The sequence below is a fragment of the Aythya fuligula genome, chromosome 9 (genome assembly GCF_009819795.1).
Source record: "Aythya fuligula isolate bAytFul2 chromosome 9, bAytFul2.pri, whole genome shotgun sequence".
NCBI classification, from domain to species: domain Eukaryota; kingdom Metazoa; phylum Chordata; class Aves; order Anseriformes; family Anatidae; genus Aythya; species Aythya fuligula.
Genome location: NC_045567.1, coordinates 9199399 through 9223866, shown reverse-complemented (window position 1 = coordinate 9223866; position 24468 = coordinate 9199399). Strand labels below are relative to the sequence as shown.

General features: G+C 44.2%; 3 protein-coding genes across 10 annotated transcripts in view; all 3 read right to left on the bottom strand.

Annotated features, from left to right (window-relative positions):
* WDR33 (WD repeat domain 33) overlaps positions 1–2129 on the bottom strand; it is a 67721-nt gene extending 65592 nt beyond the window's left edge. For all 8 annotated transcript variants that reach the window (XM_032193592.1, XM_032193593.1, XM_032193595.1 and 5 more), the window contains exon 1: positions 2098–2129. The gene's annotated coding sequence lies outside the window, so the exon portion shown is untranslated. The remainder of the gene's footprint in view (positions 1–2097) is intronic.
* A 487-nt stretch (positions 2130–2616) lies between these two features.
* On the bottom strand, positions 2617–5899 carry POLR2D (RNA polymerase II subunit D). Its single transcript, XM_032193201.1, has 4 exons — positions 5792–5899; positions 4783–4963; positions 4186–4281; positions 2617–3246 (listed from the first exon to the last, which is right to left on the bottom strand). The coding sequence occupies exons 1-4, from the start codon at positions 5862–5864 to the stop codon at positions 3168–3170; spliced, it is 429 nt and encodes a 142-aa protein (XP_032049092.1). The 5' UTR covers positions 5865–5899; the 3' UTR covers positions 2617–3167.
* Positions 5900–11235: 5336 nt separating this feature from the next.
* Positions 11236–24343, bottom strand: AMMECR1L (AMMECR1 like). Its single transcript, XM_032193153.1, has 7 exons — positions 24312–24343; positions 22535–22979; positions 17061–17171; positions 16470–16584; positions 15659–15749; positions 14573–14669; positions 11236–13468 (listed from the first exon to the last, which is right to left on the bottom strand). Exons 2-7 carry the CDS (start codon positions 22939–22941, stop codon positions 13357–13359), a joined length of 933 nt encoding a protein of 310 aa, XP_032049044.1. The 5' UTR covers positions 22942–22979; positions 24312–24343; the 3' UTR covers positions 11236–13356.
* Between the last annotated feature and the right edge of the window lie 125 nt (positions 24344–24468).

Sequence of the window (24468 nt, the reverse complement as noted above, 5' to 3'; positions counted from 1 at the left end):
GAAAAGTTAAGCTGTATTCTTTTCATGTCCCTACACAACCAAGTATTCTCCCTGTTTTTTTTTCCACATCACTCAGAAGGCTAAGACATCTGCCAGGGATGGAAACAAAACAGAAACTTTCTCATCTCCTTTGATCAAAGCCTCTTTTTGCTGTCAAAAACTACCTACATTTCAAGTTTAATTTATGATCACGTTATTACTTCCTGTGCTGATCTGCTGCTAACAGGAACAACAACAACAAAAAAAAAAAAAAGATGTGAAGTTTTCCAATTCCCCATTTTTAAACACAGCATTGTTTACTGCTGCTTTTTGGCTGACATTCTTTTACAACTTGAAAGAGCAAGGATCCAGTGAAGGACCAACACTTCATGTAACCGAGGGAAAATTTTAGTGTCAGATACTACAATTAAAATGTTTTAGCAACTCTTAGAGTTTCTTATCAGATTAAATGATATTTAGATACTGGCCCAGGCTGCCCAGAGCAGCTGTGGCTGCCCCATCCCTGGCAGTGCCCAAGGCCAGGCTGGATGAGGCTGGGGACAGGGGGCCCTGCCCAGGGCAGGGGGCTGGAGCCAGGTGGGCTTTGAGGTCCCTTGCAACCCAACCCAACCCATCCTACGGCTCCACGACAAACGTCAACTAGTTATTTTCACACAACATTCTGTGCAGCTCGAAGAGATGCCCCTCTGTGATCTGTCAGTGTGTTTTTTTTTTTCCTCAAAATTGATGCCCTTAATCTGGTTAATTCCATCAACTTCTGAAACGATCAAATGCCCACAGGTTAAGTCAAGTCCAGCTTCTAAAGTGTGGAGCAGATGGGCAGGGAAATCCAAAAATGCTAACAGCAAATCAATCAAAAGACACAACAAGTTGTTCTTACTAAGCTGAGTATGCTTAAATAAAATGTATTTTCATCACAGTTTCAGAGCTTCCCCTTAGGAATACTATAGCATAACTGAATAAGATGATAAGAACTAGATTTTAAAAAAATATTTTATTTCTTATTATAATCCAGATGATACGAGAACACTGTAGCAAACTGCTTAGAATTAAAAGTCAATTTTGCTGACAAATAATTCAGGAGGAAGGAACTCCAAGTATTTTGATACAGTATTGTCTACATACTGTAAGCTTTCTGACAGAGGTGGATGTGGTAGCGCCTTTCTTACAGGAAGCACAGAAGCATTTCTGACTTAGAAAAAGTATAAAAGCATAAACACGGGTTACAGTAAGAATGAGGGACTAACAGCTACACAGAAAAACAGATTCCCAACTGCTGCTCAAAAACGGTGATTAAGAATCTCACGAGGTACAAAACCAGCAGAGTACAGAACTACTTACCTATGACAAGTTTTGTAAGACAAACAGATGCGCTCAAATGACTATCAATACCGCAAAATATTGTATTTCAAGGCATACAAATATCTAATCATAAAAAAAGAATCTAACAGTAAGCAAGAGAGAATTAACACCCACTTTCAAGAAGGCACAAATTTTAGCGAGTTGTCTCTGGTTGAAAAAAGAGAAGCAGTGTTTGGCAATTACTTCAAGAGGTCACCTACGTTTACTACTTATTCGGACTGGCAAATTACTGATCGAGTGTGCCACCACACGCTTACCAAGCCGACCCTCCCCTTCCAGAGCCACAAAGTGCCTGCCACATGGGGCTGTACGCAGCCCACAGAGGCCTGAGCTCCCTAACTCCCGCCTCCAAGCAGCCCCAGCCTGGCCCCAAGCCTCAAACCCGAAGCAGAGGAAGAAACAGCGATGTTTAGAGAAAAAAAAAAAAGGGGACAGGAGGAGGAACCGAGGAGCGGCAGGCCCGGGAGAGCCACGCGCGGCGCGGGGCGGAGGCCGGGCAGCAGGCGGGAGAGGCCCAGCCACTACCCCCGGGCCCGGCAGCAGGCCCCTAAACCCCCCGTACCCGCGGGGCGCTGCCCGGCCCGGCCCTGCCCGGCCCTGCCCGCCGCCCTCAGCGCCGCTCCCGGGGGCTCGGCCCCTTCCCCGCGCCTGGGCCGCGGCCTAAACATGGCGGAAGAGCCGCGCTCCCAGCCGCTGGGCGCCGCCGCCGCCGGCCCGCCCCCGAGCCGCACTCACCGTCCCGCCGGCGTCGCGTCCGTCCCGTCCCGTCCCGTCCCTCCCGGTCCCGTCCCGTCCCGTCCCGGCGCTCTCCCGTCCGTCCCGGCCCGGCCCCGTCCCGCCGCCGCCTCACGCGCCCCCTCCGCGGCCCGCCGCCATCTTCCTGCCCCCACCAGCGCCGGGGGCGGTGCACGCGCGCTACGTCAAGACGCACGGCGGCGCGAGAGGCCGCGGCGACCGCGCATGCGCGGCGCTGCCGGACGTGCCGGAAGCCGGCCGCCCCGCCCACGGGCTCCTTCCCCGCGCGGGTGGAGGCGCCAAGCGGCGCGCGCGTGCGCACTGCGGTGGGGGCGGGGCTCCCGGCGCGCAGCCATGACCTGGGCCACGCTCTGCGCCCTGTCAGCAGCGGCGCTGCCGCCATCTTCCCTCTTCCCTCCCGTCAGCGCGGCTCCCCCCCCCCGCCCCGAGAGTTTTTTTTCTCCTTCCAAGCTACCGTTTATTAAAAAGGCCCTCGTAATAAAACCAGGACGCGGCATCTCCCGTTCATAAAGCACAGGCCGTTCATTAGAAACGTCTTTTTAATTTACACTGAACAGCAATACAAAATCAGGGAAGCTGTGAAATTCCACCCTCCCAATTGAACGATTAAAAAAACAACAGAAGCTGACTCTGGCCATCCCTCAATCTTCCAAGAGTCAGGTCTCCACGAGTCAAGAAGCAGCGTCCCCATCTCTTTTGGAAGGTCACAAAAGAAAAAAAGTCACATCTACATTTCTGCTAAAAAGCAGAAACACGTAGAACAATCCCAAACCAGTGAGAGGGGCATGGAAGAAACAAATACTTGAGCCACTACGACTTTTCAGGTGCTTTGGCCCTCACAATACAGCAGTCCTTAACCAAACACACATGGAACAAACCAAGAGGACTAAACACATCCCCAGTTCGAGAGCACCTGCACGTGCTGGTGCTGGAGTACCCTTCATCCACAGCTCCCTCACTCAGCCCGGGAGCTGGATTGGTGCAGAGGGCTGAGAAACAATCAAAGCTCTCAGATTTTTCTGCCTTACGCAGAAGGATTGAGGGTTAACTTAGTACTGGAAGCTGCGTTTAGTCTGAATGTCGTCAAGAATCTGCTGTAATTCCTCATCTTCAAATCGGCCCTCCAGGCTGCAAGATAAAAACCAATGAGGGTTTATTAAAGGGTTTGGAAGTAGCCTCCCTGCTACCCTCTGTATTAATTTCAGATACCCACGCAATGCCCTCTCTGTAGGTGACAGAACTGCATCCTTCCCAGAACCTTCTGCTGAATGATTTCAAATCATTGTGTCAAAAAGGCAACCCAGGTGCTGGCTTGAACAGACATCTAAATGAAGCCCACGTAGCCTCAAGCTCATCAGCCATTACAGACTTACTATGAAGAACGCAAGGAAAGAGCCTCAAGTTGCACCAAGGGAGGTTTAGATGGGATATTCAGAATAATTTCTTCCCAGAAGGGGTGGTTAGGCATTGGAATGGGCTGCCCAGGGAAGTGATGGGGTCTCTTTCCCTGGAGGTATTTAAGAAACGTGGATGCAGCACTTAGGGACATGGTTTAGTGGTGGACTTGGTAGTTAGGTAGATGATTGGACTTGATCTTTTGGGTCTTTTCTAACCTGAAAGATTCTATTATTCTGTGAAATCTTAGCATACGAGGAAGAAAACAGTTCAGATGAGTGTTTGATTTCCTCCTCTTTCTGAGGCCATGAGGTAACAAATCAAAATACGATACTGAAAGAAGTTTCTGTCCCACCTGTACATTACAGAACAGTTCATAGGAATGCTCTGTTGTTTGCTCCAACAGAAACAGACAAACAAAACATACATAGCTAAGTGGGCTGAGAACCACAATTTGAGCCATTGACTCATTCCAGTAAATTTTATCTCAAGTGCTTTAGGGATACTTAAAAAGTTTGCTTCTCTGTCAGATCAACGAATAGGTGAATAACAACTCAAGACAGAAAGCTTCCCCATCAACAGAGCCATATTGAAAAGAAGGTGTCTGTCCATAGCAACCTTTAGATCACAGGAAAGTATAAACCAGTCCTTTTGCAATACATAAATGCTCACCTAGGAATCAAAGCTTTGGCTTCTTCAGCTGTCTCAGGACACAAGTTAGCCAAACATGCCAATTCAAACTTATGGAGCTTTTTCTGGAGTAGCAAACTGTAAAGGACGACAACAACTTGGTGAAATTACAAGACAGAAATATAAAGAAGCATAATACAAACCAAACAGATAACAAAGAACTACCATGCTTATGGCACTGAATTCAAGGTTTTTTGAATTCAGTGCCATAAGCATGCTTTGTGATGTTGTTGTTGTTTATTTTCCATTAAGAAAGACATTACATAATTTAACAGGAAAAAAAATCACCACCATGGGAAGCCCTACTTCCCCTAGAATTACTCTACAAATAGCCTAGAAAAGCCTTCCATTTACTGAAATCTGCTGTCAATCTGCTATCAAAGCAGTTCAAAAGGCAGGACCGAGACCAAGTACATTTCTACATGAAGAATTATGATAAAAGGTCATGCCTTTCCAGAATGACAATATTCAAATTTATATGAGTCCAAATCAGTAGGCACCACTAAACTGTACTTACATAAAACAACATTACATTTCAAATTCACCAATATAGTATTATATCCTAATTCTTCCACTCACCTACGAACACTGGCAATGGTTTCACGGTTTTTGAAGCGGCTGAAACGTGCTGTGTAATTCAAAGTTTTCATGAAGACTTCAGAAAGCTCCTGCTCATCTTCTGCACTCTCATTCTGTTGCTTACGATGCTCAAGAAGCATGTGCACTTCTGAATTTAGAAGAGTTTCCGCAGTTTCAAATTCTGCATTTGAATAAATGAACACCGGCATAAAAACAGGTAAACCATGGATTAAAAAGTCCACAAAAGGGAGTTTTGTATGTAACAGAGCTTTAGAAAATAAGGAAATAACAGCGTGCTTCGCTGTAATCGTGCAAACCCTTTTGTCAATGATTAGACAGAATTTCTGAAATATGTAGGTATAAATATAGATTAAAATTACACCATTTTGCATGACTACCCAATGTGTTTGTCTTTTTGATTACACATTTTACTTCTGCAGCCACGGCCTCCTGGTTTGTCACACTTATGCAACATGGTTTTTTTTTCACCTACTTTTGGCAGAACTTAAGCGACGTGTGACTTGGCTTGGGCATGAAGTATGTTGAAGTGTATTATTCACGAGTGACACCTACGGTCTTGGAGGGACCTCTAAGGAGTTTTGAAAGTAAATGGGAACGCTGCTGAACATTTTTAAAGAGCTTGAAACGGTGATCGACCCGGTAAAATTTAGTCCTATCAGAAAACCAGGGGGGGCATCCACTCCAGGGCACCCTTTCATGAGAGCCCCCAGCAGCAGGGCAGGGCTCGAAAGGCTCTGGCAACCTTTGCTGAGCACGGCCAAGGAGGAGATTTTAGATTAAAATCATGTGGGGAAAAAAAAACTCTTTCAGGACGATATTCCCCCACACACACACACCACTCCCCCGGACCTTAAGCAGTAAATACAGCTCTGGGGTGGGTTTACACAGGATAATTTCCTGAAAAAAATAAAATAAAATTCACAGCCGGGGGCTCGCCTCCCCCCTCACCGCCTCCCTCCTTCCCGTCCCTCCCCGGCCGGGCGCCCACCCTTGGGGAAGACGAGCTGCGAGGCGTCCTCCTCCACGTCGGCCGTTCGCGGGTCGGCGCCGCCCGCCGCCATCTCCCCGCTGCCGGCAGCGGAAGCCCTGAGCAGCGGAAGGGAGAGCCGCGGCGGGGCGGGCCCGGCTGAGGGGGCGGTGAGCCCCTGTGCTCGCGGTTAGGAAATAACCCGAGAGCTCCAAACTGCGCGGGGCCCTGCCTTAGGGACAGTGCAGCGGGGTGTGTTTGCCCAGCGAGGCGGCAGCTGCGCGTTCAGCCCCCTCAGCCCGCAGCGCTGTGAAGCCAGGAGCTGCAGGCGCCTCTGTTTGGCTTCAGCGACATGAGGAAAAGTGTAGCAAAACAGCTCCTTAGGAAGGCTGCCCACTCCAGAATTTCTCTCTGGGTCGGTGTCAAATACACCCGAGTTTGGGAGGAAGGAGAATTGATAGCACGCTTTGGGTGGGAGGTCACTGTCTTCAGACCACCCAGAACTAGTCTATAGACCTCAAAAATGATAACGAGGCTGGAAATAACGTTTCTCCTGACGCTAGTCATGGGAAGGCCGCCAACAAAATAACCAAGTGGTACTTTCCCTAGAGAGCTCACATGAAGGCTTAAGACTTAAAGTAATCATCTTACCAGCCCTTACAACGTTGTCCTGTGCCCTTAAAGAAAGGCAAAATGAGGCTGTTGGAGACTTGATCCTGAAACCACTCCTGTTCTTGTGAACTTGCAGCCATGCCAGGTGAACTGCTTCTTGCGTGCTGCAAAAAGGAACAAGTTAAGTGTAAACTGTAAGAATATTTACGGGATCAAATCGTTGATCTTTAATATTTGCTAACAGAATATTCGAGCATGGCAGAGAAACTGATAGAAATTTCCTAAGTGGTACAATGAGGACAATAGAACAAAAATATCTCAGGGAACATCTGGCAAATTGGACAATTTCAATTACGTTTACAAGAAAATAAGGAAATCCATGCCAGACTGAGGAAAGAAGCATTTAAAATCACTTGGAATCCCAACGGCTTCTTAATCACCCATCTACTCAGAACATCGTGGTCCTCAGAACAGTAGGTAGCTTGCAGAAGTATAGGTTATGAATTTCACCTTTGTGTTTCCCCAAGGATCTGGTCTACTTAAGTATATGAAAACTAAAACCATTAAGGGAAAGCCAGATACTTGAAGAGTTTAAAGGTACAGCTAAAGAGGCTGTCATAGAAGATAAAGGTTCATTGTCACGAATGTGTTTGGTTAAGGTCTCAAGAGTTAGACAAATAAGAACATTCCTGAATGGAACCTGATTCTCCTCCACTCCCCTGGCTTTTTTTTTTTTTTTTTTTTTTTTTTTTTTAGAATTTTAAAAATACACTTAAAGAAAATCACGGTACATACCGTTCAGCCTCTCCAACTAACCAAGCATAACAGAGTACCAGGCTTCTTTATTTTTTAAAAGTAATGGCTTCTTCCTCACCTACTCTTGCTGCCTGTTTTAACATTTATAAAATAAATTGGAAAAATGTGCATAAAAAGTAAGATGCACTAGATTAAAACAAAGTGAATGACTTTAAGTTTCAGGCATACTGACCAACCACATCCTAAAAATGAACTGAGTAAAAAAAAAAAAAAGAGTTGAACAAATCTTGTTTATCGTGACCTGCTATTGCATATTCCAGTGCAGAAAGTACTGACTGTTGCTGGAGGTAGGATATGAGACAGTGGTTTGTTAGATAGACTTACCATGGTAATTTCTTAATTTCCTCAATTTGAAAACACCCAGTAACAACTAACTACATGAATACAGATCTTTACCAATCAAAGCAAAACAAGTTTAGCTAAATATCTCTGTGAGGTAAAATGTAGGAAGAACTTGGAACACAGATGTTCCATTGTCAGTTTAACTGTATTCTGCAATCTTTCCTTCTGACTCAACAGCAAAATAAAGCTCATCTTCCTAGCTATTTTTTAAGCTTTGTACCCATAATTTGCTATTTAGTGTGACGTGTCAATGCCCCTTTTTTTTTTTTTAAAAAAAAAAGAAAAGCTTTTGATTTATTAGCAGTGATAAGATTAGGATATTAAAACCTTAATCTCATTGTCATCAATATTTCTAATGTGCTAGAGTATCAAAATCATTGTGGAGATAACATCACCTGCTTAGAATGACAGCTGCTATCATAGTCATTATTGCACAAGATTTACACGTTTGTTTTTTTAATGTGTTTTTAAAGTATAACTAAACAAGTTTACTTTTTCACATAATTTCACCTTAATTTTTTACTCCTTTTAATATTATATATAATATAACAAATACATCTAATACATAAGGAATACAAAATTGTATTGATATCCAATAATACGATGATGATAAGCTTCTGAATGCAAAACTGTCTTTTGCATGATTTGTTACATTTTTTAAATACATATATAATGATATCTAAACATGCTGTCAACTGGTTGTATAATGCACAATTTATGCCACAATTAATCCGTTAAAAAAAGTGGCCTCACTAACTACAAAAAGAAAAACAATGACAGATCAACAATCTGGATACCTGTCAGTTTGTAGCATTACATACTTGTTTTAAGGAAAATGTAACAAAGGTCTTCCAGGTTTTCAGTGTCGAGAGTGATCAGCAAACATATTCACAGCTTATCTTTTCCTGGATTGTGGCAAAAACGGTTCACGAATGTTTCTGCTCTATGTACCATAAGTCAGTTTGAGAGCAATACTCACAATACATAGCTCAGTATACATATTAATACAGTTTATCGAGTCACATGGGAAAGATGGGAAGGTCCTGGCTTTAATTTTTATCTTTGAGATGTGGCATTTCTCCATCACAATTAGATAGCTCTTAATATAAATTCTGTTCCTGCTCTCCCCCATATAATTTATGTTTGGAATAAAAATACTCACATGTTGTTCATTTGAAATATCTTACAGAACTTTCTCCTAACCTTTCTGCAATTTGTTTCCAGAATGAAGCACATGCTTCTGCCTGACCTCATCTTCACAGGGAGCTGCTGAGTGTTACTGCAGTCACAGAAAGCAGCATGCGCACCAGAATCTCTGATGAAAGACACTGGACAAAGATTTGATGTCTGACTGATTAAATGTGAACCCCCCAAAAAATGAAGGAAGGAAAAACACAGATGCCATTAAAAATATATACGAAAATAAATCACTGTATTCTAGTTAACAAGCTGAGAGGATATAATTGATAGCATATCTGGGCACACAACTGCGGATGTTAGTTTTATGGTTGACTTCAAAATTTGCAAGTCACCTGGAAATCATGCTAGCTACAGATTCCTTCTTAACCCAACACTTGTAGTGCATAAGAAATTTATCTTTACTAGTATCAGAAGTATAATTAAGGAAAATACATTTTTGCACTAACTTAAATCTTCCAAGGAAATCTAATTTTATGCTTTGGAGTTGCCCTGAAGTCACTAAGTTTCTTGGGCATATTTAAATCAAAACTCTGCTCCTTGTTAGGGTATATACTTATGTTGCTGATCTTAATCTGTTCTTCACTGCTACCCAGGACTGCATTTTCCAAGAACCACAAAGGTGAACTGTAGGAGCTTTAACTACACGTCTGCCATACGACAGAAATGACCAATAGCCTGAAAACATATGGAATGTGCAACAAAACGTGCGTCTCAAATCAGTTATCTTGTCCCAAAGCAGCCATTAAAATACTTAATAAGAAACTAAAAATGTGTTTTTCTTTTTAATTTTATTTTTTATTTTGAAGATCACTTGAGGACAACAACCTGTAAAGTACAGATAATCTTTTTTCACTAGTTCATTTTAAAAGACCAAAACCAAGTCAGATTTAGAAATCCAGGATTTGTAGAATGCTAAAGAATTCAACTTGCCTGTGCTGTATATATTTCACCATCATGACAATGAGTGGAGTTATTGCCAAGTGAACTTTATCTGAGGATACAAAGATTTTGCTGTATCGTGAATCATGCTATATTAATGAAAATATTTAAATTTTATTTTTAATTTTCCTATGTCTCTTTACTTTCTTACAGTGAGCCTGCCATGATTATTTTTATGCTTCCAGGCAGCTACCATTTCATTTTTTAGCAACCTCCCTTGTCCTGAACGTATAACAGCATTTGGAGGGCGGCTTGGTGTTTGTACAGATAGCATATTATTCAGCTTGCTAGATGAGAAAGATTTCATCGTGTCCCATAAATGCTGTGAGAAACCATACAAAGAGGACAGTACAAATAATCTTTTTTCCATTATGATTTATTCTCTACAATACTTCATTAGAGGATAGAGTTCAATTATTTACACTCAGAAGTTATTATATAGGTAGGAGGCAACCAAGTGTAATACAAATAATTGGTCTGACATCTCTGCACTGAAGGTCAAAAGAGGTCTCCTGCTTTGAGGAAATAAATTAACCAAAAATAACCCAAAACAAAACAACATGTAGTTTCCAAAATACAAACAGAAAACAGCACTAATAGTCAGTGAAGATTGCAGATGTTTGTTAGTATACTATGAAAACAAATTATCCTGTGCAAAGGTTAAAATGAACTTTTAGATTTCTTACAGATTTTTCTTATAAATTGTAGATATTGTGATACTTTGACCATAAAACCTTCCCAAACTGAAGTGATCTCAGTTGAGATTGACAGTTGAACATAATGAAAAAAAAATTAAGAACCTCACAGTGGAAACATTCCAACACTGACAGACTCCAGTGATCAAAGACATTCTTCTGTATTTACTGTAAAACAAAGACAATTCATACTTGCAGTGAGATTATTTCTCAGCTGTGGTTATCATGAGAATAAGCCCTTCTAGACCAAAAGGCACTTGCTTCTAAGGATGAGATAAATCCAGATCAAACCAGGTGACAATTGCTTTGAGGAGTATTTCTAACATGCCGTCCCAGCAAAGTAACCCCAGAAAAAAATTATTAAATCGCTGGGTTTTGTGGCCTCCATCTTGAGGCCAAAGTACATTTTGTTTCTAGTTCACTTCTTTCATCCTTATGCATAGCTGCCATGTAATGATCTAGAAATGGGATTATTTCCTGAGACCACCTGTCCTTGTCATACATTTTTTGTGAGCTAATTTAACTATCGACACACTTTTTTTTTTTTTTTTTTGACTGATTTTAGAGCTGGACCCTTATGGAACTAAAGCTGAGAGGGCCCGTTTCTTAGGCAGCAGACCAGTGGTTCTGATTTACTAGCTTCTCTCCTCACTGCAGCAAGACAAGAACACAGTACATATTTAGAGGTGTTTTTGTTTTTTTGTGTTTTTATTTTTTTTTTAAACAGACTGAGCAGGGAAATGGAAGTGGGAGAGGATAAGGCTTCCTCAGTCCCAAACCATCTAGCCCGCTTCAAGCTCAAACCAACCAAGTCATTCATTCGTAAAATTCTGTTCTTTAAAAATGACAGCTAACCCTCCCCACCCCACCCCTTAGTCATCCCCTATTCAAATAAAATTAAATCAGGAAAACACTATACACTGCTGAAGACACAGAACAGGGCAAACAGTTGAAAAAGAAACAATAGTTGAGAAGCCCGGCACTAAATGCCTGCATGACCAGTCTCACTGAGCGTGCTCAGGGGTGAAGTTTTAGCACCATTTTTTTTTGCTCTTTTTAAACCTTTTAGAAATTAAATTCTAACATAGAACACTTGAACAGTAATGGGTGTAGCCCTATGTATCATACTGTTTGACAGCTGAAAGGTGAATGGTATGTCCAGAGCTGACCCCACCCTCCCCCATCACTGCAGGGCACCTGGGAGAGTAATTACAAACCACTCAAGTTTGTAACAAGACCGATTTATTCTCAGCAGCAGGAAATCATGAAACAATCCCTTAATCTTCGATTGCTTTTCAACAACATCACAAGGGAAAAGTGGCAACTTAGAAGAATGACCCAGTACAGGAGGAAAGCTGGGTCGATATTGCACAGTTATCCAGATTAGGACCCCCTCCTTTCCCTCACGTCTCTCCTCCAGCAGCAGGAGAACACGAAACCACCACCAGGCAAAACTGCACCGTCCTGTTTGCTTCTCTAGGACCAGGAGCAGCAGCATGCAGTTCTGAGCTTTCTACCAGCCCTATTCCCTGCCACGCCAGGAGAGAATTTCAGGCTTGGAAAACCAGCCAATTTAAAAAGTCATCATTACCACACATAAGCAAACTTTAAAGATATATGCAGCCAAACAGCCACTACTCTGCTATGCGCTTGTATCTTCTCTCCTCATCATTGCTAACCCTCCAGGAATTTGGAAAAAAAATATATTTCGTAGTCCAGTGACCTCACTGAGAGGGCGTCCCTCAAAGAGGCTGCAGAAATAACTGGATAACATACCTTCCTCCTGCAGTACTTCTTGCAGTCCTCAGTGATAGGAGAAGTACAGAGTGCACGAGTTCCATACAGTTTGGGCAGTATACGTTTTCCTCACTCATTGCCTTGATGTGGTAATGGAAAAGCTGTATAAGGTAGCTTACCAAACTACACAGTTTTATTCCCCAGGCCTGCTATAAACTAGAACACTGACAATTCTCACGATCAGAAGTCACACTAGAGAAAGTGGCTGTCCTATCAAAAGGAAGGTCCCCGAGACTGTTTTCTTAAATTAAACAAATTTCAGTCACTTGTCTCTCTCGTATGACTACAGTCAATTCCTTGCAATCCCCTCCCCATCCCTAATCCAATCAGGCTCTGTTACAAACGTTTCAACACAAAACTTGGTAGTAACAGAGAAGACTGTCCAGGGTATACTCTAGCACCTTGTCCTTCGCATGCACAGCACCACATTTTGCTCTCCTAGAGGCTTAACAGAATTCTATTTCATAGCAGGCTACATTACAAAGCACTGTCTAAAAACCCAAAAAACAGTTAACCAAAAGGAGTTCTAGAGAATTCAACCTATGGTGGAATCTGAGAATTACAGCCTTCTAGGGTTTATTTAAATATTGGATTCATCTGCAATACCATCCAAAGGTTTTTCACACCTTGAACTGTTTTCTGTCCGTGAGGATGGGGTGCTATCCAGATGTTCAACCCTCCCCATATGATGTGTGGGGACTGCAATCAGCTCTTGGTACACAACAGATACCAGAGGTTAAAAAAATTAAAAAGAACCTAAAAAATGTTTTGTTGGACTCCGTTGCCCAGGCTGCCAGGGGAATGCTCCTACTTGATCTGGGGGGTTCCATAACCAACAGCTCGAGGTTCTGGAGTGTCGGTCACGCACAAGAACAGACCAGTCTCAAGTGGCACTTTCACTCCTAGAGGTCTTCTGCACCTCGCGACAGTTCATAGGCATGGAGCCCCGATCCAACTGAACCCCCACGCGGAGGGAAGGCTGAGATAAGGCTTGGGCCCCAGAAGTTCTGTCATGCTCTCATCTTCCCCCCAGGTCAGCTGGAAGGCAGACTTGGCAACGGAAGCTAGCATCATAAAATGGTGCAGTAATAGAAGTAACTGGACCAGGAAGAGGAGGCATCCGCCCCAATGATGTCGTAGCCGTTGGCAGCAACTGGGGGGTGGGACTGGTCATGCAGCCGTGTGTCAGGAGTAATGATTGTAGAGGGGGGGGGCATGAAGAGTGCCGTTCTGGAAACAATGCTGACGGGAGGCCATGTATTCCGCGTAACTGATTGTCACCTTCTCACTGCGGTACCTGCGGACACAGCAGCAGAACACGAACCGTGAGCAGATCGCGCAGTTTGGGCTCGGCAAATGCCATTGATCCTACATCAGCTTCTGGATCACAGCTAACAATAGCAAAGAGGCCCCCACTGACTTCAAAAGGTACTTCGTTTGCCATCACCTCATGTGAGAGTTTGGGTAAGTAAACTTTTAAGCTTGATTTAGCTTTGGTGTCCCAAAAGTTGAGCCCTATTCAAGGCAACCATAATTAAGAGGACTCCTGAAGTGGCACATGGGAAACAACTGATTAATTTGTATTCTTTTTATCTACTTCCTGTGGAACGGGGAGGAAAAAAAAAAAGGACATGAGCTTGCTGGAAGCTGAAAACTCAACATTTCAGAGACTAAATAACCAGTATTTAAGTACTATTTGCTTTTCAGATCTTCATACTTGAAAGGCTGGTGAAAGCAGATGACAGAGAGTTGGGTGAGAGGAGGTTTGTTATAGCATACGTGTAACTTAGACCATGTTATCAAATCAGAATTCACAAAATGTGAAGTCCCTTCTGAGAGACCAGAGATTCCCAGAGGTGCTTATAAGCATACTACGCAAGAGGTAACTTCAAAGTGAATTGCACTAAGTCTGTATTACACCTGATTTTAATGAAAACCTTTCTCCAGAGGCAGGGAACAACCTGATACATTAGGGTGTTTCTTTTAAACTAACAAATTGAAACCAATGGGATAGCTAGGGGTATAGAAAAGCAAATTCTGAAAAGCAGCCATATTTGAGAATGGCTTGGTTTTAAGACAGCTGTCACCACGATCCACAGATCAGCACACTGAGAAAAGGAAGTCCGTTTTAAACATACGGAAAAATAAGCCATTTAAACTTTCGGGTGTTCTGCTTCATTTGATCTTTCATGTGGATGATTATATTAAAAGACAGTTACACTTCTTGCTTCGATCCTGCATAGACTGAACACGTTACCCGCCTAACACATGGAATTTATGTGTTTGCCCTTCAGCCTACGCCTAGCACGTGACAGGAGCATGAAGACATACACCAAGCACAAACACCTTAAATTATCCACAAAACACTATAAAATATAAGACAACAAATACATCACCTTACCTGGTGAGCTTAATCGTTTTCCTAAAATCATTGGTAATGGGAGCCTTAAAGCCACCTTTCCTGAGTAAGGAGTCTATGGTCTGGATCTGATCCCAGTCTATTGAAAAATAAAAGCAAGGGATGATTTTCAGCATAAAAACGATGTTTCAAGAGGAGAGGAGATGCATTAAAAGGCCTTTAGAGAAGCAAACTATACAGGAAACTGAGCTTTAGAGATACCAGTGCTGAACTGGACAAAATGGCCTTTTGCATGCACACTGCCTGCACATGCTAACCCCTTTTAGCTCATACTGAAACTGCAGTGGTCTATAAAACAGAAATTTCATTTTCTGTTTGACCTCTCTTCTTATTACAAAGGTCCGTGCATTGCTGTTATTGCAGGGACCCCAAACTGTTTCATCACGTGCCACTCAGTTTTAGCTCTTTAAGTCTCAAAATAAGGTAATACTTAGCTTTACATAGACAAATTGGGATCAGCCTGATGCTCTAGTGATAGCACAGTGCACTGCTATGTGAGAGATCAGAGTTAAAATTCCTACCTTAGTCTTTTGCCCCAGAGCCAGGAGGATGCGACCACTCCACTCTGCTAGGTGGAGGAAAGGAGGCAATATTTTGAGAAGTTACCATGGTGACCGCTACTATATTTGAATGGGAAGTGTGCTCCAGAGGGGCCCTGTTTCCTGCCCTCATCTGGAGGATGCTACTTTAGCAACAATGAGGAGGAAAGGGACTCTCCTGTTGGTGCTGTGCAGCCTGCAGTTATCCTAGTTGGTGGGAGAAACATAGAAGAGGAAAGACGCAATGCTAAATGAAGCTGGAAGATCCATAGTTTGAGATCCTCTATTTCTTAAGCCCTAAAACATTTTTTTACACTACGATACAGCTGGGCATAGATGTGGGATGAGACAGGCCAGATGAAGACCCAACAGCAGCTGTATCAGGTGTCAGTTATCCAGATTAAGTCTGGTGGATCCATGGCACTACTATGAGGAAAGCATTACAATCCAAACCCAAAATCCACAGATTTATGTTACCCAATTCTGTGACACAACATACTGATGTGGTTAGCTGTCATCTCAAACCCACCTTGTTCCTTAGCAACCTCAGGTAAATATGTGGCTGTGCGTTTGACACCTTTCTCATTGATGAACTCTATTCTGATCCCATGGATCCCAACCTATAGATGGAAATGAACAGCCGAATAAGAGGCGTTTGCTATGACTACGTTCATGATTGATTTGTCATTCCCGCAACACTGTGTACTTCTCTGTCACTGGCCAGTTTGCCTTTCACCTGGATGAAAGACATTCTCTTCCCCGCTCTGTCCTGGCCAGACAGGTCTCACAAGCAGCAGCATAAAGGAACCTCTGCCACCTTTCCCAGAGTCTCCCTGCCACTTCTCCTGACGTATGTCTTCTTTGAAGTCTGACATTTTCCATCTCTTATGCTGGTCCAGCCAGACAAGGATCCCTAAACGAGAGTCATGCCTAACTTAGCCCAACCACAAAGTCTACTAAACCTTCCTTGAACTAAGTACACCTCTGTGTATAACATCCTAAAATTATCCATAGTCTTAACTACTTTTTACTCCCAGTTTGTATTTACAGTGTCAAAACACTTCCCAGGATTTACACAGGTTTACATATACACATCTAAACCTATCTCCTATTGGACCAAATCCATTAAACACTTTCTTGTCTCGTTGACAAGATCCCCCCTCCGCCAAAACTGTACTGTTAGCCCATCACCTTCCTCCATTCTTGTTTCCCAGCCCCATTTTTGCTGTTCCCAGCTTGACTACCCATACCCCCTGGTAACGAAGGAGACACATCACTATGTACTAACCCGAACCCAAACGGAACGAGTGATGCAGAGTTCCAAATGCACCTGTTCTCACCTCCCAGTCCAGGTAGTCACTGGCATCCTCAAAGTTAGTGAGGAGGGAGACAGAGCAGAAGAGTTTGGGCAGCTCCTCGCGGGTCAGGGGTGGAAATCGGCTGTCCTTAAGTGCACTAGGGGAAGAGAAGATACATTGCCTGAGACAAGCGCCCGATGAAACTGTCGGATGCTCAGTTATTCCCTAGTTGATTATGCCTCCTTGATTATATTTGCTACTGCAGAGAAAGTGATTTCCATCTACTCCTAATCTAGTGAACTGTAACATGCAAACATTTGTACAAGCTTCCTGACACTGCCCTCCACTTACTGCGGCTGGAGAGAAGTTACGTGCTACATAAGATGTCAACACTGCTAGGACGCAAGACAAACCCAACATTAGCTTTAAAACATCAAATTCACTTGTCACAAATATGTTCTGCTAAATCCCAACATGTTGCCTCACCCTGTCACACAATTCCCGTGTTTATCTTACCGTGAAGCATATTACATTTAACTACGTCAGTCCAACAAAATATCTTAACCTTCAACCCTTACAGATCCTCAGCAAATTAAAGTAAGTTCAGATTTATTTCATTTTCAACACAGTTACCTGGTTAATGTGTATTCCCTGAGTCCTGAGTGAAGATTCATGGCTGAAAAGGTCCCGATGCAGCCACGAAGCCGCTTGTCTCGCCCCGTCTTCCACGTCACAAAGAGTGGACTGAAAAGGCAAAAAAAGAAAAATGCTATAGTCTCTAGAGATATTTCTTGGTTAAGGAGAGACCAATAAGGTCTAAGAGAGCACGTATGCACACACTTGCTTTCTCTCCTTCTCTCTGGTAAAACCCAACAGGCACATCTTTGCACCTGCCATCTAACAATAATAAAAAAAACACACACTCCCAAATGGTAATAAACAACATTCCTCCTCACACCTTTTCAGCATACTTCCTTCTCTCCACCAGTACTCTGCAATGTCTCCAGCAGCACCCTCCTTGCCAGTCTGCACTGCTTTCTGATGAGTAATACAGTTATCTGACCCTACTCATCACCTCCGTGAATCATGACCTCACTCAGCAGCGTCCAATAGCTTATATGACAACTGAAATTAATACAGCCAAAAGAGATTCCTTATTTGTAGTACTTTGGAATCTGAAAGACCCCCCCTAAGCATTCTACAAACCACCTATTATTCAGGTTTGCAATAAAAGTTAGTTGTGTTTTTTTTTTTTTTTTTTTTTTTTTCTCCCCTTCTTCTTCTAAATGTGTAAAAAGCAAGCCTGTTTTTTTACCGTTATTTCCATGAGGATCCAACTTCTGGGTCCATCCCTAGCACTCAGCTTACGTTCACATCTCCTTCTGCTTATCCTACATTTGATTTACATTTCCACAGATTCTCTCCTGTTGAACACACATCCAAATCACTATACCCTTCCTACTTAAACATCACACAGATCGGCATTTCCCGATCTACCATAAATTTACAGGCATAACACTAGATTCTCAAATTCAGCAGGCTGATTTCAGTCTTTTAAGCCAAAAGTCACAATTAAGTCCCAAGAAAACACGAGGCTCAGAAAAACAGTATTCAAATGAGCTCTGGGGAGAGATAACCAGATGAAGAAGATAGCAAATATTAAGGGCAAAAAGTTCATTTTTAAAGAAGTGAGTGAAATTGCAAACAGCTGTGGAGAAAAACAGTAAAGAAAAGACAATGGTGGCTGCAGCTCCACAAAAAATGTCTGAACATCTGGAAAATTGTGCAAGGCAACTGCTGATGCTGATCTAATTATAAAAACAGGGTAATTGATCTTCCTTTTTTGGATTACAGAGTACTGAATGGAAGAAGCCGTCACTTCGAACCCAGACATAAATGAGAAAGCTGGTCATTAGTGACAGCAAACATCAGTCTGGGGATTTCTATGGAACTTTAAGAGATAAATAATACGATAGAAAACACACGGCGTTAAGAAAGTCACGTTCTGAAATTAAATAGTGGCGAAAGTTCTAAAACGTGAAGACAGGACTGATTCTACATCAGAGCAGAGGCAATCACTTTCCTCAAATTCCTGAAGCCCGTGTAAGCGATGCATTTTTGCAGTAAACATTAACAACAACACCAAGAGGTTCTGTTCAGACAGCAACATCAGCACAGAGAACGGACGGTTCCTCAAACGCAGGCAGCAGAGCTTCTTATGCCTACGTAATCAGAACTTCATCGGCATTGCAGTGACAAAGCAGTGCCCAGTGATGTTCCCCAGAGCTACGCAGGAATTACAAGACTGGATCACCGCATAAATCCAGCGCTCAGGATCTAGTTACCAGCTGTGACCAATGGCAGCAGTGCCACCCAAAATAGCGACCAGTCTGTCAGTGGTAATTGTGCAGTGCTTTGCCCACAGAGGAAGCAGAAACATTCTTCAGCAACTACCAGCCACCTTACGGCTCCTTGACCAAGACAGAGGATTTACTGTCCTAGTTTTCCAGCACCACTCCGAGGCACTTTCAGGATATCATCCCTTTACATTCTCATCTAGCTACCATATGTTGAAGGAGAAAACAGAAACAGAGCGTATGAAAACACATTGGAAAGCTTACCAAAAAAAGATACTAAATGTACAAAGGAGATTTCTGAGAAGCATTACTGTCACAAGCTCAGTGAAAAAATAGCTTAATCTAATTAAAGTTTTGGAACCATTACTTTGCCCAGATAGAAAAGGGAAGGGAGAAAATGAAAAGCCCTACTGATAGAATACAAATCTAGGTAAGTTCCTTCTCTTCTTGGATTCATCTTACAGGTTCACATTTCCAATTCACCTCTTTCCCCTTACAAAAAAAAAAAAAAAAAAAGTTTCCACTGAGCTGTGACACAGCTTCCTGCATCTATAATAGAAGAGGTATTACCAGAAAGGACAGGATAATTGCATTCAGAAGGCTGTCATATTTTAAAAGATCTCATTTGTAACATTTTTGAATGTGGTCATAACAACTGAGGCATAAAAAAGGTGTAAGATTTCATACAAGTACATAAAAATTCCCTATTAAAGTTTTTCACTGTAGAAGAGATGTTGCTGCTTTATCTCAGGAATAAATTCACTTAGCAAATTACAAGTCCAGCTGACAATAGGGCAATTGTTCCATAGACTCTCCCAGAAAAGTGCATTTCCCTTATGCTTTAAGACAAGTCACGATAATCTTTTGCCCACATTCACCCAAGACCACTTTCCAATACTCTGCAGTCATATCCTGGTGAGCTGCTGGCAACCATTTCCCTGCAGCCACAACATCCTCCCTGGGTCTGATCAGAGCTTGCATGGCTGAGCATAGGCGAGCCCCAGCAACTAAAAGCTAGCTTCTCCAGCTGCAACTGCAAGGGGCATTTAAAGCAGCAAAACATGATTTGTTCATACCAGCATTCGCTTATACTAGGGAAAAAAAGTTACGGTACAGATTTTATAGGGTGTTTGTTGTCTTACATGGCAATTAGAAGCTTGCACTGTATAGTTTTAGTATCAGTTACACTACTACTACTACTGAATAAACCCACCAGACTGCTGTACTAAAACAGCAGAAGTAACCAGTTCAATACCTGCATGTCACACAGGTTCAATATTGTCATTTTTTCAGTAATGTGAATAGCAAAGGTACTGTTTTCTTCAATTACCAAGTTAATTTAGGGGTAACTCAGAATCTTACCACTTCTATACTGGTTTGTGAACCTCATGGTTAAGACATGCATGAGGCCCTCCGCTCTGCAGGCACCATGCTAGCAGCTCCACAATGATCGTCAAGACTGCTGTCCACGTGCACATCCTCTCAAGCTGGTAACTGGAATTCAGGGTGGTTTTCAAGCCACAGCCCTGTAGCTTTTACATTATCACGCTGTTTATGCAGGATCCTGGCCATCACTACTACTATCTTTAGGGTTTAACAACAACTGAAAAAAATAAGCTATCTGAGAATTAGGTCAGGAGAAGCCTGGGAATCTTTCTGTTCCTTCCAGCATCTGTCTCTGTCCCTCCTGAGAGGCTTCTGGTATATATCTGTTTTGTTCAAGCATCTCTTACATCGACATTTATAATGTCACAAAGGACAACAGTACAAATTACCTATGTATTTTCACTTTGCTTACTCTCACACATGAGAGTAACATTTGGCTTGAAGTTCATTACCTTACCAGCTCAAGTGTGACAAATCATCCCCATGTGCTGCTCTACCTGAGAGCAACCCCACGCCTTTCCCTGGGGTACAAGCAGCTACGTGCTATGACCAACAGCATGGATGCCAAAACACAACAGAATTCAGGCAGGTGTTTGACCAGATGGGGAAGAAAAAGAAGGAGCTGGTCTTGCTTTGGAATTATTATTATTATTATTATTTTAATTATCAGCACAGAAATGCCCAACAGTTTTTAACTTTTCAAAGTTGGACATGCAATTCAACCAACCAACATTCCTGAAATTAGGCCTTTCTAGAAACTAGTCAACAGGAAGTGCAACAAAATCCTGCTAGACATTTGATTTGACACCAAAATAATGAAGCCATATAAGAATAATCTCTATTATTGACTAAAGAACAACAACAAAAAAATCTTTACATTTCAAGCAACCAAATAATAAACTAATGCATTATTTCCTAAAAGGAGCATAATTAGTTTAGGCCTGAAAAGCGTCGGTAGAAGTATTTCAGCCTAGAGAGTCCCCGGAACTATTCTGTGTTCCAGTCCAGAGCATGTCTCCATTCACTTGTATTTACAACGTTAAACAGCTTAGCCCGCAGCAGCATTCAGAACATGAATCCATAATCCTGCCAGGATAATAACCGATACACAGCCTACATCCGACTGCTGACAGCCAGCAAGGTGGGGAAACATTCAACACAAGGAAAAAGTCCTTGACCTTCTTAAGCCATTACTACTTTGCATCCATTTAAAATTCATGAATTTAAATTAAAGAGGGAAACAACTCTGTATTTTATGTGTTGTTCTGGAGGTGGTCCCTAGAGGAGCATCAGAAGGTCTGTCTGTCATTGATCTTCCCCATGCAATCCTCCCACCACACATTTTAACAACGTTAACATTTCCACACTTACACATTCAACTTTCAGACAGACATTGGCTGGCTAAATCTCACTCAGCAAGATGCCAGGTAACATTTTCATACATCCTGCTCCTCACTTCTTTTCATACACACCTCCTTTCTTCATCTCGGTATTGTCCTTGAAAGTCAGCTCTCTGTTTCTCCCCGCATAGTCCAGCTAGCACCATCTCCAAAACAGTCACATTTTCACTTCAACTCCTTGCAAGCGTTTGGTTCCCTTCCCTGGTAAATCCATTAACTTGGGCAACCCAACACCCTCGGGCGTCCTTGCCCAATTCTCACTAGCTCAGCTGTTGTTTCAGGATCAGCCAGGAACTTGCTTCAACTTCTTACTTGCCCCCCTTCCCGCTTTCCTAGCAGCAGAACGTCTCTTCCCCTGTCCCATTAACACCAGTGCCCAGCTTAAGAGGCAGAACCCTCTTCAAATCAATCGTTTTGTTCTGTTGTTTTCTGAGAACTGCCTGATTTCAGTTTCTTGTCTGTTCTTCTAGCACACTTTTACAGAAGGCAGGTGCAGTTAATTGCAGAGCGAGGAGTCTGTTGCAAAACAGAGAGCCAACTTCTGCAGAGTATTACCACGAAGCAGGTTTGCACTCCCTGACAAAAGCACGGACTGTCTCATGCAACACATCAGGCCACGAGCTGAAGAAGCACCACACTTCCTCATACATTTGCTTAGCTCTCCTTCTGTAGAGTGGTGTTCTCACTTGAACACTGCTCTTCAGAGCTCCAATCATCTCCAACAAATGTAACGGAGCAATTTTACTCTTTCATGCACTCACAGCTATCCTTTTTGTTTCTGGTAGACCAAGCAGAAGAACTTCCCCTTCCTCCTCCCCTTCCCTTTCCTTCTTCTACAGGAAAACTCCCTGCCAGTTTTCCTGTTCCCCCATGGAAACCCTTCTTCCCCCCACCGCTGCCCTGAACCAAAGCAGAGCTCTGGGTGCTGGTTTCTCTGCTTTCCCCCAGAGATGGATTTACTCACTAGGGGTCATTGGTAAATCGAGGAAGTCGTGGCTGAGGGAAACCGTAGAGATGACAGTAGAGTACATCAAAGCAGTAGCAGCACATCTCCGCTGTCACCACCAGGTTCTTGGTGCTGTTGGCAGTTCCATTGGGCCGAGTAAGTGGGCTCAGAGCTCCTGAAGTGGGATTCATTCGAGTAATTGGGGAATTTCCTGGGCCCAAAGTCAAGTCAGATACGTTCTCCCTTCCATTGTTTGCGTCTGTATGCTGGTGGTTCTGAAGAGGACCTGAACTGGAGCCTGGTACCGTCGTGGCCTGATTCCCATGACTGTGCGTTCCGCTCCCAGACAACTTGGGCTTCTTTACCCCACAACAGCCAGCTGCCAGCTTGGGCTCAAGTGGAGGAACACAGCGTCTTTTTCCCATCCTGCTTCAACACTTGCTTCCTGGAGCACTGCAGAACCCTGGCAAGGAGGAGGAAACAAACAAACGAACAAAAACAATACACAGAACAGTTACAGGTGAAAAAACAGCAGCTACTTCCTTGCTTCTGCTAAGTTGCTGGGTTTGTTGCAATAAAAGAGGAAGAAAGCCTTTGCAACACACAGCTTTTTTTGCAACGTGCCTCTAAGACAGAACACAAATCAATCCAGCAAGCAAAATGTGTGCTTTTACACAGAAATTGAAGGAGTGCATACACAACCTCAAATCATGCTTTAAAGTTATCAGCACAGCTTACTGAACACTTTGAAAATAGGCACCTCATCAAACAGACAGAGCCCACCAACAAAGCAAACCACAACCGGCATTCCCGTAAAGGAAATGGAATTGTGGAAAAAAAATGAAGAAAAAATAATCTGGACTATAGATACTGACTATAGATACATCCCATTCAATACTTCCTGAGAGCACTTGATCCCTCTTGCCTGACAGCTGCACCAACGACAAAAACCATTGAACCATTGCCACTGCATCTCCCCTCCTCGTTCCCAGCAGAAGGGTAACAGCAGCTCAGGACTGCGCCTTTGGGCTTGGTCTCTCAGGGGGGCTGCCCTTGCTGTAGATGTGGCCCAAGCAAAACCCAAAGATGAGCTCTGAGCATTGGAGCAGGGCTTTGTGAACAGCTGGGCACTGCCCAGGAGCAGAACCTACACTTAATTCCTCTTCCAGTAAAGTGCCAGTGCCCGGAGGAGCGCTGCCCAGGTATGCGGGAGAGGGAGGACTGAGGACCAAGCAGGGCTGGGAAGGAGGGGAGCGGTGCCAGCAGGAAGCAGACACGTGAATAAAACAAAGCAGCGCCGCGTTCTGCCTGCAAAGCGGAGAGCGCTCCTCCATCCCTCACAAAAAGCGCTGGCAGGATGCGGGGGGGGCTGGGGCACGCACAAACCTGCGAGGGCAGGCGGGGGCCGCGCGGCGGGGGCAGGACCCGGGGCGCCCCGCAGCCCGCCCCGCCGGCTCCCAACGCGGCCACGAAGCCGGCCCCCGGCTGCCGGCCGGCACCAGGCCCCCGCCTTGCCCCCGGCACCCAGCGGGCCGCGCAGCCGCCGGCGCAGCCCCGGGGCAGGGCCGCAGCCTCCCCGGCCCCCTCCCGCCGCCGCCGCCGCCCTCCCGCCGGGCCCGCTGCGGGGCTGCCCCCGGGGGCCGGGCCCCGGCGCCGCGCGGCCTCGGCGGGGCCCAGCCCGGAACCGGGGAGGAGGAGGAGGAAGGGGGGGGTGAGGGGGGGGTGCGCGGGCCCCGCTCCGCGCCCGCTGCCTCCCCGCGGCCCCCTCAGCGCCCCGGCCCCGCCGCTCGCCCACCTCCTGCCCCCGCCCGGCCGCCTTCCTCCTCCTCCTCTTCCTCCTCCTCCTCCTCCTCCCGAGGGCCGCCTCAGCCCAGCCGCCGCCCCGCCGCCGCCTCAGGGCGCCGCGTGCCCGGCGGGGCCGCGGGCCGGCAGCGAGGGGAGCGGGGCGCGGG

Bases quoted from the DNA above. Each gene is read 5' to 3' on its own strand.
- POLR2D (XM_032193201.1), bottom strand. From the start codon at position 5,864: ATGGCGGCGGGCGGCGCCGACCCGCGAACGGCCGACGTGGAGGAGGAC. The intron at 4,282-4,782 runs GTGAGTGGAAGA...CGTCCTTTACAG, and splicing joins ACCATTGCCAGTGTTCGTAG to TTTGCTACTCCAGAAAAAGC. The intron at 3,247-4,185 runs GTGAGCATTTAT...TTTATCTTGCAG, and splicing joins GCCAAAGCTTTGATTCCTAG to CCTGGAGGGCCGATTTGAAG.
- AMMECR1L (XM_032193153.1), bottom strand. From the start codon at position 22,941: ATGGGAAAAAGACGCTGTGTTCCTCCACTTGAGCCCAAGCTGGCAGCT. The intron at 17,172-22,534 runs GTGAGTAAATCC...TTGCCTTTTCAG, and splicing joins CGATTTACCAATGACCCCTA to TCCACTCTTTGTGACGTGGA. The intron at 13,469-14,572 runs GTAAGGTGATGT...CTGTGTCCGCAG, and splicing joins AAAACGATTAAGCTCACCAG to GTACCGCAGTGAGAAGGTGA.